Source organism: Sander lucioperca, chromosome 20, assembly GCF_008315115.2.
Source record: "Sander lucioperca isolate FBNREF2018 chromosome 20, SLUC_FBN_1.2, whole genome shotgun sequence".
NCBI lineage: Eukaryota > Metazoa > Chordata > Actinopteri > Perciformes > Percidae > Sander > Sander lucioperca.
Window position 1 is genome coordinate 16,018,239 of NC_050192.1, and position 13,389 is coordinate 16,031,627.

The 13,389-nt window shown below is 39.0% G+C and overlaps 1 protein-coding gene across 5 annotated transcripts in view; it reads right to left on the reverse strand.

The window, feature by feature from the left end:
* gramd4a (GRAM domain containing 4a) overlaps positions 1 to 4,634 on the reverse strand; it is a 50,738-nt gene extending 46,104 nt beyond the window's left edge. The window contains exon 1 of one of the 5 annotated variants that reach the window (XR_004895979.1): positions 4,178 to 4,633. Coding sequence is in view for 4 of the 5 variants with exons in the window: in XM_031284900.2 (XP_031140760.1) it covers positions 4,178 to 4,206 (29 nt within the window). In the remaining variant the exon portion in view is untranslated. Of the gene's footprint in view, positions 1 to 4,177 lie in introns of all 5 variants that reach the window. The other 4 variants (XM_031284900.2, XM_031284899.2, XM_031284902.2 and 1 more) reach the window with 4 other exon arrangements.
* Between the last annotated feature and the right edge of the window lie 8,755 nt (positions 4,635 to 13,389).

The window sequence follows — 13,389 nt, forward strand, 5'->3', positions numbered from 1 at the left end:
AATGCGCTGTGCACAGCTCTACAATGAAATAAGATTTTACCCATTATAAAATAGTAGCAAATCAATATGTGGCATTCCATGTTTATATTGTAGCTGCTGCCACAGATAAATCAATGTATGGGAAACACTGCATTAGTTAAGGGTGAGTAGCTTAACAAGCCTGGTGTGTGTTTGCTGTACAAGCCTACAGTATCTAGGCTTACTGTTTCTGAGTGTGCTTGCGAGTGTGTGTGTGTGTGTGTGTGTGTGTGTGTGTGTGTGTGTGTGTGTGTGTGTGTGTGTGTGTGTACACTTATGTCTGAGTAATCTTCTCCTCATAACCCATAGTAGCTTGAGGTTACTCTTGGTCACACAGGTCACACTCAATGCAACAGCCAATCACGGTCATTCATGGATATCAGGCTGTACTGTAAGAGGCAGTCTAATGCCTGTTGCCCTACGGATCAGTGTTTCTCAATTTTATAACAGTAGACAATCATGTAATAAGAATTGTAATTTCCCCATCGGGGATCAATAAAGAGCATAAATTAAATTAAAAATAAAATACTGCAACTGTAGTTTCTACTAGAGCTGAAATTAATCGACAGCAGTTCAGTCAACTATTCTGATAATCAGTTTTGTCATATAAGTCATTATATAAATTAACCCTAACCCTAATATTCAGAGGCATGGCCTTACTATAACCCCTGGCTATCTACATCTATAAGAAGATACTGGCATGGTATAGCCAAATGAGACCTGAGTAGCTCTTTCACCAGTTATGTCCTATATAAGTGTTGCCTATCAACCATGCATGAAGGGAAGGGGTGGATGGGGCTGTAAGTGGATTACTTAAACAACCACACACTGTTGAGTACAACACAGGCGAGAGCACTCGCACAAGTAGGCCACATTCTGTATTATCTGGGACATTAGGCAGTCAGGTTTTTTGTTTTCCAATAACAGAAAGTTTGAGAATAAGCGCTTGTTAGCTGGAAATGCCAGTGTAGTGTTTCCTCTTTGGGGACTTATGAAAACCTTGTTTCCTTTTACAGGTGCTCTACCTCAAATGTGCTGCATACAACCGTGCAAGGCCATCCTATCATCACCACAAGGTTTTTGACAACAGAAGCATCACGTCAGGTGGTGTAACTGGTTTGTGTCAAATGGGGTAACCAGTATTTTTCTTGAAAATATGATCATGTGCAGGTAAATTAATGTTTGAGAAAAATACAATACTTTAATCCACTGTAAAAAACACATTTTGTCCAAGATTATTTAGAAAAATAAAGTTGTTTCCAGCACATCGACCACTTGACATTGCAATAACAAATATAATTTAAATTTAGAAGTAATCCTTATAAAATCTATTTTGGGGTAAAATTTTGAAATAGGAGTTATTTGTATGAGTGCACTCATGTGTGTGTGTTGCAACATTGTCATTTTGTTTTATGTGCATGTGTGTGTGCATATCTTAGCCTATCTGTTGTTCTGTTGTGTGACTGCGCCAGCCTCTCCCCAGGCTGGTGTGTTAGCAATGGGTTATGATTAGGTAAAGGTGGATGGAGGTGTCCTTGTGTTTGTAGATAACTGAGCAAACAATGTAGTGGATGAAATATTAAATATTTATCATTCCTTTGTGGTTACACCACTTGACATTTTAGGTCCATTTGGTCCTACCTTTGTAAAAAGAAATTGGTGCAAATCCTATTTCAAATGAAATAAAATGTACAACACAAAATATACATTTTAACGAAACTCCAAGGATGTTTTTAAAAAAGCTTTTTCAAAGTTTTTCAATTTTCTCATCTTGCCTACCCTTTTTCGTCATTGACCCAGAAACAAGGCTCAGTATAGCAGGAGGCTCACCTGTAGAGCTAATCTCAACTTCTACAAGTTTCATAACACACTGTGAGACTGTGAGATTTTAACATGACCTTTGGATTATCTCATTTCATTGCCAGAATTACATAGAATGTTCCAAGGAGTAGCTTTTACTTTTGTTTATCACTTTCCTGCATTCATAGTGAAGAGACAGGCAACAGATGGTCAGAAGAAGAAAAACATCAGGCTACTGCCATGATGAATAATAACTGTCTGTAACGAAACAACGTATGCTGCCAGGTAGGGCTGCACAACATGAGGAAAATATCTAATCTGATCAGTAATGCAAAAAAAGCGATTATTTTGACTGATATTGCGATTGCGATATGATTCACAATATTGGAGGGAATGGTCGTTTTTGTATTATTATTATTTTCATTGAAAATTATTAATTATTGAAAGAAATTAACATGATTATAGTGTGATCTTTGCGAGGATCTGTACCAAACAAAGATTGTTTTCTTTAGTCTGTAGGATACGATTTGTAGGCTGGGACGTCTCTGCAGCACCACGATACCTAATTCAGAATGGTTGGACACATATTTTGCCATTAACAAATATTGCGCCCCTCTGCAATTTGGATATTGCACCAGTCCATATTGCGATTTCGATACAATTGCGATTAATTGTGCAGCCCTACTGCCAGGTCCCATTCTTACTAACAGGCCTACAAGCAACTATTGTATCACCTCTCCAACCAAACTGCCCACTATCTACCCAACAGAAGTAGCTACTGGGTATCCACATTCTTATTAAGTTGAAACTAAGTCTCAATCTGAATACACATTGTTATCGTAAATGTTTTCATCAAGCCTCTTGTTTTTATTTGATGTCAACCCTGGGGATGCAGTGGGAGGGAGGGAGGGAGGGAGGAGAGTGCAGATATGATGAACTGTAATTAGACCTATCAGACACATTCTGCTCTGTTTGTAGTTGGAGGCTAAATAGGGGTCTCATGTTGAGTCCCAGTCAACAAATTTGGAAACAAGAACAATTAAGATATGGTAGGAATGAAAAGAATGCACTTGCTTTTATCTAGCTCACTAGTGCAGTCCTACGGGCAACATGTAGTTGGCTGAACACAAATAAAAGTCAGTTATGGCGTGCATTTCAAAGTCAACATCATGTCCAGGTTAGTTTTTTTTTCACTGCAGCTTTTGAATGGTTAGTTTGTGTTATAAACACCACTGATATGCAAAGGATTACAAAAGGTGTATGATTTGTCCCTTTATTCCGCATTTTCATCTTCATTCTGAGACAATGAGATAACCAATTCCCTGTGCTCTTTTTGAAAATGTCAGAAATTCAGTGGGCTACCATAGCTACCATGGACAGCCTTAAAATACTCGTTACCCTCTAATAACCCTGCCCTGGCACTCACTGCCTTCAATGCAGTGTCCCTCCTACTCTACTGCTATTATTTTACCATGCAGTTATATAAACCAGGACATAAACCATCAATACTTCCTTAACAACATGTCAATCTGCCCTCTCTCTCAAATTAGATGGACAATGGGGACAAAGTGTCACCAAATTTGTACTCTGCGTGAGGCGAACAAGGCGGGATCAATTCAGGGCAGAAATCGAATGCTTGTCCCCACTTCCCCACTGATAAGAATGGGAAATTTTATTTTGGTTTGACAACACCTTTTAGAACAGTGCTCTCACATCTTAGATGTCACAGCTTCCTACTGTAAGTGAACATATCACCCCAGCACTTTTCGAATACATTATGCAGTTTCAGAAAGAATGTGTCATCTGGTTTATCACTGTATGTATAGCAGAATATTTTGGGTTGATTTTCAACATTTTTTAAGAAGGATAACGACAGTCTTATAGGTTTAGAAGGTAATGAGATAATTCTATTTTTTTTTTTTAATATTATAACGTTATGTATATTATTGTAAATGCACCTCTGGTAGGGAGGAGTTAGACTTTGATGTTCACAATGGTACGTAACAGTTTAACGTTAGCTAGCTAAGCCACACTGCACTGTTGAATTCAAATGATTCCGTTATATTTTAACTAGCAGTTGAGTCAGCGACTGAAATAAACACTGGAGTTTGAATTTAGCTAGCTAACGTTAGGCCTCGAGTTAACAATTACAATAAACCCTCAAACGGTCGGACATTTTCTCATATCTGTAACAACATAACGTTACACAACATGAGAAATACTGTAACAGTTAATCCGCATTTTGGCTGACCCCGACGAAACAGTAAGACAGGCGGTTGGCATATAACAATACCCTTCACGTTAATTGTTGTCTAACAATACACGTTTGAAGAACGTTATAAAGATAAAGTCTTCTTACCCAGCACGTAAATCGTAGCAAAGTTTCATGAACACTGAGATTGCCTTTAGTCTGCTTTATCCTTCAGTACACCTGCTGCTCAGGACGTCCAAATTAGCGCCAGTCTCACGACGGCGAAAACCGCTCACTTGGTCCATCCATCCTCAACAATATCCGCTTGTCTGTCCACCGACTAGCTAAATTCCGTCTCCTGCTGAGTGTTGAGCGGTTAGATAGGCAAACACTGAGAAAAAGATACCAGTTGCGTCTCCCTCCTGTCTGTACTGGAGAGAGCTGCCCTGACTAGCACCGTTCGCCCGGAGCTTGCAGATACTAACATTAGCTAAGCTTGCCTTCGTCTTGTTGATCTCGCAGAAACTGGCAGGGAGCTGGGCCGAGGAGATTTCGTCAGTGTTCGGCGCTGCTTTCTTAAAGGGGCCGTTAGCGGTAAATGATGCTTCAGAGACTGGACGGAAACACTGTCACCTCTGCCTCTTATCGCCGACCTGTGGCTGCCACTAGTGTTAAATAATAAAACACGTGGGTAAACAATGGCCTGATTACAATGTCGTTAAGCATTTCTGTTTTTTCTTTTAATTAACCAAAAAGACGAATACTAATGTTAGGCTACTGTACCATTCCTTCTGACTTTGTGACAGTGCAGTGAGTTTTGCCATCATCTCCTCTATTCAAGTATATTAATGTATATATAATATGTTTTCCCTATCAAATTAAATAGTTAGCCTATTCCCATGAATCTTCCAGAATTAAGAAATTATAACAAATAAGGGAATTACAGACCAGTAAAATACTTTAATGACAAGGTCTAAATACTGTTTCAAAGCCCTTTCCACACACAGGAAACAAATTCTGGTGGAAAAATACTGAAATTAGTTTTTAACAGTGGAATATAATCTGCCCAAGGTAAGTTGCTAAACCCCCAAAATTCCCAGAAGAAAATACTGAGGGAATGACCTCATTGTCCTGGTAGTTCTGGCCCTGTCTCTGACAGACCTGTTTGAATAGCAGTTTACTAGAATCTACTGTATACAGTAGTTTAGTTATTAGGTTCATTTTTGTACTTGATTATTTCTCTTTTATAAGATCAATCCTTGAATCACTAGCCTACTTCTTATGACCTCATAACCTATGACTTGACCCTAATATAACCATAAATAACAATTTATGTTAGTCTAAATACATGGATATAATGTATTTGTTAAGTTTAAAGGTGGCTTCTTTTACCATCTCTCCTACAGGTCGCTTTATGTTCGACTTCTTGTGGTTGATGTCTAAAATAAGTCAATGAGTTCAAATAGGCTGAATAGATAAATGGACACTTGAACATCATTACTCCTGAAAATAAAGTATTTCACAAATCCTGAAAATAAAATTCAGAACCAAAAAAACATTAAGCGCTAACCTTTGCATGTTTGTTTTGTCCGTCCGTGAGCTTCTTCTTGCCTTCTGCAAGTAACGGAATCCAGGAGTCTTCGCTGAAGTCCCAGTTATCCCTCTGTTTCAGCAGTCATGTTTCTGAGTGAAGTGAACTTGAGTAAACAGATACCTCTGACAATCCTCCTGTTGCTGCACTTATGCAGTGCGAATGAATTTGTGATCAAAATGGACAAAGAAGAAGAGGGGTTTGAAGGGCCGAAGAGTGTGACAGGTATAAAATAAGGGAGAGAAATAGGAGTCAACTGACTCCTGACCCCTGAGATGAGACCATAGATTATGGGGAAGTAATCACAAGTACTTTCTATGTCTGCGGTCAGACTACCAATTAGGCCGATGAGGATCAGTGTAGTCTTGTCCTCACTAGAGCTTCGGCCTGATTGTCCTGCGGCTGCCGGGTTGCTGCCACCATAGATATTGTTCTATATCTATGGCTGCCACATCCTCCTCACCACAGACATACTGTCTGTGAGCAGCCTACATACAGTAAGAATTCAACAAGTTAGCACAAAAGTGGATCAGACTTTCATCATTTTATCCCATCATTAGGTTGGTCAAACAGTTGGAAAAAGTCAAAGCTGTGTCTTACTGTCTCCCATGTGCGGCTTGACGAGAAGTCCATGTTTGTGTGGCTTTAGCTGCTGCTAAAGACTAAACGGCTTATAAAGAGAGACAGTGCATGTTTAGCTTGCCTTCACATAGGCAAATGTCTGAGGCACTGACACGTCCAGTTCATGAGTACTTTCTGTAGACCTTTAGAGAACAGAAAAGGGATATTTAGAGTCCCATAGAGAAATGTCCAATAGGACAGTACTTTGCATTACTGATCAGATGATATAAAAAGCAGCAGGAAAACAAAGCATGGCTCCAGAATGTAATATAGGCAATTCATTGTTACCACACATTAGAATACTTGGTGTACCATCTGAAGAACTGCTGGGTACCACTTTACTAAGCATGGTTTTCTGTTTTAAGCAACAACAAAAAAGCCAGACGAACTTAACACCAAGCTACTCCAGCACTGACGCTGACACAACACTGTGGAGATAGGTCTGGCAATGCGAGAATAGCACCTAGCTAGTGAACATGGGGGAGCATAAAACAGCTAAAGAGCCAGGTATTTTTCTCAGCAGTTGGCGGAGACCAAAAACAGAGCTAAAAGGAGATTCAATACTAAACTCAAATTTGTCAGGCGGCCAAAGACACGACTCCAAATAAATGCTAATGTTGCTAATAATCTGCTGCATGTGTAAACAGGCCACTTATTGCTAACTTTTCTGTGGCAACTTGGATAATATGTCATTATTGTGTTTAAAACTTGTTTTTGCTGCCTCCAAGTGGCCAGAAAATCAGTTATTGCAGGTGTATTCTGTTTTTTGTTGAAATGGTGTCATAGAGGTGTTGATTTAACTGTACTATATTTTCCGGCCATACTTAGTGGTAATGTTGTAGTGAACTGAATTATATTGAGTGGTGTTTCTAATGTTTTGTCCATCCCCATTTTCATACAATCTCAACTCTCTTAACTATGTTATATATTCATGTAAGGTTTAGTCTTATTAGCAGTCTACGTAAATATTTCCAGTATGGTATCTGTTCAAATTGGGGGATTTATCATAGTAAGCAGAGTAGTGTGTTCCTCCTGCTAATGCACTGAGACAATATAAATACCTTTTCCCAAGTTTATTTTTTTCGTGTGTTGTCTTGTCGATTTCTAAGTTTTAGACATCATATCTCTTGCAGGTTATTTTAGCAGCACATGCTGTATCATTGGATCTCGATCTGTAAACACTACAAGCTTAAATGGGATACCACTCAGGGTTTGCATAGTCATCAGAGATTGTGCAGCGGACAAGAGGACTAATGCTTTTAGATGGGATTCCCCTGAGTCATGCTTAACACACACTTCCACATCCACACACACAATGTATTTCTGGTTTGTGATCCTCTTCAGCAAATGTCTCCTAGCAAAAGTACTGCTGTTGAGGTTTCCCAAATCCTCCCTCTGTGCTCATTACGAAACCCCGTAATAAACCTCTTAATCCCAAATCAGTATTTTCTAGAGGGTTCCACAACCACGTGTGTCTTATGCAACTGGCCTGTGCATCCAGAGTCAATTATAGAACAGTTGGGAGGAAGAGGAGGATGGATAATGAGGCCGCTAATGCAAAACACATTTGATGAAGATGGTTGATTAAATAATACTAATATGTTGTCATTTCAGCAAACAATTAGCTATGATTTGAGAATAGTCTTTTTAATGTATTGTAATACAAATATTTTTATAATGACCTGTTTCATGCAGTAAAAACTGTTTAAATTGTACTAATTTATATTGCTATAACTTCAAATACTGTTTGGATTGCTATATTTCCGAGGACCTTCCATTGACCACATTCTATTATTTGACAGTACTAATACCTGGGCCATGTATGTATGCAGCATTGTCAGTGCTGCTTCTTCTTTTAACTAATCCCAACTATAATTTTCACGCCAAATCTATCCCCTAACCCTATACTAGGCTAAACTTTGACCCTCACCCTAACCAAAGCCCAATTGTAATCATAGAAAACTTGGTTTTAGCCGTCAATAGTACATACAGTTTTAAATGTGTGTGTCTATGAAAAAAGGATCACGTATATCAAGTTTCAAGGGGCAATTCTTTTCAAATGCATTTGACGCTTTGCAAGGCAAACTACTTGCCTCAGCATCACAGATGTAGGGTGTGGCCACTGTTCAGTGTCTGTCAACCCATACAGAGCGACGGAGAGTTAGCAAAAACATTATGTAAATAAGTCCTTTTTGTAAATTTTTACCACATTTTCCATACAGTATAGCATCTTTGCAGCTACAAAATCAAGGGTTTTGTGCAGATTTTTCTATTAAACCCTATGAAGCCTAAACTTGCTTCTAAAACAAACAACTACTTTGGAAATTGTAAAGCCTCTAAAAATCTATTTTTCAATAATAAGTTCCTTCATATGAGCGATGGGTTTCCAAATTGATCACAACATTTTCTGCCAAAAGTTACGTGTACACGTACATGTAGAAACATTTCGGTCATTTTGCATCCTGACATCTGCCTTTGCTTTTTGGAGAAAGGTGATGCATGTATTTCCGCACACCGATCAGTTTACCAACATTTGAATCAAAATGCCAGGTCACTGTCAATCAAACTTTTACTTTGTTAATCGCTTATTTAGTCATTCATATTTAAAGTTAAGTCTCTCATCCTTTCCAGAGATCTTCAACAGGGGGTCCGTGACCCCTAGGGGGGGGGGTCCTCAGAGTTAAAGCAGGGGGGCCGCCAAATTACGTTAAATAGTTATTGTTTTTAAAGTTTGAAATTTTTCATAAAATAAAATGTCTGCAAATATACATTCATATGAATCCAACACATTAATAGCAAAGATAAATTGGCCTATTTGTGAAAAAACTAAACATTTAAATTACACATTGAAGATAAGCTATACTATTACTACTATAGGTAAGGTAGCCACTATGGTGGCCATACAGTTAAGCATAAGGAGTCACTGTTCCACATGTATGTTTAACATTAAAACATTATGTTTAAATAATATATTAATATTAAACTCAATTGTATACAATATATGCAGTAGGGGGTCCCTACTCCGGTTCTCTTTCAGCTAAGAGGTCCTAAAAAACATTGAAAACCCCTTTAATTCTTTCAATTACTGCCCTCACAAGTACAGAGGTCCAAGAACACACTCTACAGTAGGTACATGTGGCTTTGCATTTTTTCACCAGTAGATGGCACAATTGCATCAGGCCTCCTCTTCCCTCCTGCCTGATTGTGTTCAGTACAGTAGTTTCTTTAGGATGCCAACTGTGACTGTCATGAGTCTGAATTATTTAGTTTGCCTGGCTGTGATGGAACAGAGATAAAGAGGAGGGCAGAGGGTCACTCAGATAGACCTATGAGACTATACTTGTGCCTACTCAACTATTCAAGTTTTAAGTCAAAGGTTTTATTCCAAAGTGAAATATAGACCATGTGACAAAATTATACCTGTTTTGACAGACTTATTACTGGTACGGAAGTTAATGTAATGTAAAAGGGAAGATATGGATCACAGAGTGTATACTGTAAACTTACAACGTCCATGGGTCATGATTGTGACGACTAATCCCACCGCCAGTCATATTTTGACATAATACCTCTGTTCCAACTCCTTACTTCATCTTTGTACCTTATGTTACCTGAGGAGAGGACTGGCTTCAGTTGCCATAACAACTAACCGCCCTTGCGGCTTGTGAAACCTGACCCTTCCATCTAACCTTTCACTCTGCCTGCCTACAATAAATAAATGACTCGGCAATACACAGAGGTAACAGGTTTTACATGTGCGTGTTTGTGTGATGGACTTCCAGGCCCTGACATGGCATCTCACCCATTACATCAATGACATGAGTACACCTATCTTATCTATACTAAGACATGGAGAGACAAGATACCTTGTAGTGACGTAATTCACTTACATCTCCCCCCTCACAGTTTAAGCAAAAGTACTCTCCCCAGCTCTTTGATCCACCGCCACCTAAGTGCATCTCCAGTAATCTGGTACATATGGCTGAAGACAAATTCCTACAGACAAACATTAAAGTGAAGGGCTGTGTCTCACCGGCTTACCTTGGAATGCCAGAGCAAAGTGCTGGGTCTTAAAGTGGGCTGCTGTGGGGGGGGAAAAATGCAAATAATGCAGGGGGGAAAAGTTCAGTGCAGGGCTTAGCAGTGACAGTCAATTATTAAGAACAACATAGTATCTTCAGTGGCCAGTTCAAGGACAGCTTGTGTAGCACAATGTAGAAATTGTATCTGTTTAATATGCAACTTCTTTCGAAAATGTTTTTATTCAAAATTAAAGCAGTATTTTGACATGTGGGGAAAAGTGTTTGCCAGCAACCAGTTAGCTTAGCTTAGCACAAAGACTGTAAAAGCAGGGGAACAGCTACAGCAACTCTGTAACAAAATCCACCTACCTGCACCTCTAAGGATCCCTCATCAAAACATTATATCTAGTTTGTTCAAGCCATGCAATAAGTGTAAAAACACTTTTCTGGGCGGGGGGGGGGGGGGCATGGGTGTTATATCTTGGCCGGGAGCAGTCACTTCCTGGAGTCTCCTCAGGTTGCCTGTTTCTGTCTACCTCTGTTTAAAGTCTTTATGCTAAGCTAAGATAGCTAAGAAAGTGAATAAGCACGTCCTAAAATGTCTAACAATTTCTTTAGTTCACCTTTCATGCCAATAACTCTTAATTAGTTAAATGCAATTTAAGATTTTCACCATTATGTGAAATCTTTGCAGTTGATCTACAGTAGTATTGAATTGTCAAATTTTCTACATCGAGGTAGTAGTGATTTGATTGAAATAGTCTTTACATATAAAAAGTTATACAAATAGTCATCTCATAGATGAACTCAAACTTAATCTCATGATGCATGGGAGCTACCAAATGTGTTTTATGGACACCTGGCTGGGCACAAAGCCCACACTGAAGATAGAGTTACTGTGAGCATGTGCGTGCCCTGCCAAGGTTTGGATCAAAGTGAGGGGATGTATTAAGACCGGCTGCCACCATTGTTCTATGAGGATTAACACAGTCACTCAGAAAGATACAACCATACCTCTAACCACCCACACACTTTGACACACACACACACACACACACACACACACACACACACACACACACACACACACACACACACACACACACACACACACACACACACACACACACACACACACACACACACTCTTCTGTGTTTAAGGTTCAACTCCACAGTAGAGCAGTCAGCCTCTACTCTTACTTCCTCTCACACACCCGCAGTAAACTTATTCCGTTTACTGATAGTCAGTGGGGCTCTAATCACTGGGCACAGGACAGTTTGAGACAGTAAGACTGCTCTCCCCATACATTACCTTTTATGGACAACATCTCCATAGCATACACTTCAGGGTGCACCTCTGTTTGAAATCTGTTGCCTCGGTTGGATTCATTCCAAACTTTTGTCTATTCATCTGTCCCTCCATTCTTTTCTTTCCTTATCCACAATATTATTCTTTCCGTGATATGAAAATAGGACTGCTTAAAGCATTACATTCACTAAAAACTTGGTTTCAACTATTAAATTGTTCTTGATACAAATAAATATGTATGACTAAATAAGCACCAATCAAAGTTAAAGTTTTGCATTTATCGAGTTTAACTGTCAAAAACTCAGCTGATCTGCTTCATCCACACCGTGTGGGTGTGACCCGGCAACACAAGCAAACAGCCCACCAACTGGCATTAGATGATTCAAATATTGGGTTAATTCTAATTGGTGCATCGGTGGACATAAAATCATATTTTTCCAGTTGAGCCCTGCCCACTTCAGACCAGTGAGATGGCCACAGGCAAAAATAAAAAATACTGAAATCTCTCCTGTGAAATAACCAAAACATAAATTGTGTATTAATGTTTGACCTCATCACTCATGGTAAGAGGCTGACAGTGTAAAATGGACACAATGGGATATTCAGCATTTTAAAAGACAAAAATACACCTGAGCTCTCTCTTTGATAATTTACTCACAAGTGATCATCACTTACCCCAGAAGGAAACTGTGAAATAAGTGAGTAACACTTTCTGTTACTCATCATTTGTTTGATCCAAAAAAAGTTGATGTTACCTAATTTCCCTCGAGTAGTGTACATGTTTCGACGAGCCACACTTCCTTTCCAGGCAACGGACATGTAAAAGGCTGCACAAGCCAGTTAAAAATTCATCATGTCTTTAATTTTACAGTCACAATCATCTTTTCTTTCCAGTGTCTTAAAACCATAAAAAATAAATATACATTATGTTACAAAACATTTCCAGTGTCTCGGATCAATTAAAAAAAAACAACACAAGGACATTTATCAACAGCATTGATTAGAAGAAGGAAAAACACTGGGGTTGTACGTATGGTACAAAGGCATTCAGTGAGCGGTAAACAAGACTTTAAAGTTGCCTAATATTAGCTGCAAACTGCTTTAGAGTTGGCATCATTTTCACTTTGAACTCAGATTCAGAAATTCATCAATCAAGACATACTTTTATATTTATACTGAAGGCTTTGTCTTTGTCAATTTTAGATTAAATTTCTTTTTTTTAAAACATTAAATCCATCAACAAGGGCTTAAGAAGCATAGATCTTAACATAACTTCTAATCCTGTGCTGTATTTTTATGCCACCAAAGACCAACAAATATCTTTTTATTCACCTATTTCGGAATCAAAGTGAGTTCAAAGTGATACGGACTCCAACCCTTATGTGCACATTTACTGTAGTTCATGACTTTGGTAACCAGGAGTGTGTTGTCATTGGACAAAACAGGCAGGATGGACACTGGAAAAGAAGGCTTCAGGTTCATAGTGCTCGAACTGAAATACAGTTTTCAACAGGAGGGGGAATCCCTCTCCATTCCACATAATTAATACAGGCCCACTGTTGTGTGTGTGTGCATGTGCTTGAGACATTCTAGGTCACTTACACACACACAAACATAACAATCTTCCATCCATGCGTGCATGCGTGCATGTGTGTGTGTGTGTGTGTGTGTGTGTGTGTCAGAATATGCTGCCAGAGAGCATGGTACATCCCCTGAAAGCCCACTACAGGCTGATACAGTATGTGTTTGTTTGTGTAAGGCCTCAATTCAGGATTGTTCTCAGTCGATTAAAACAGCATATCAAGTGATTTTCACAACTGGAAAATTCTCTCAGCTG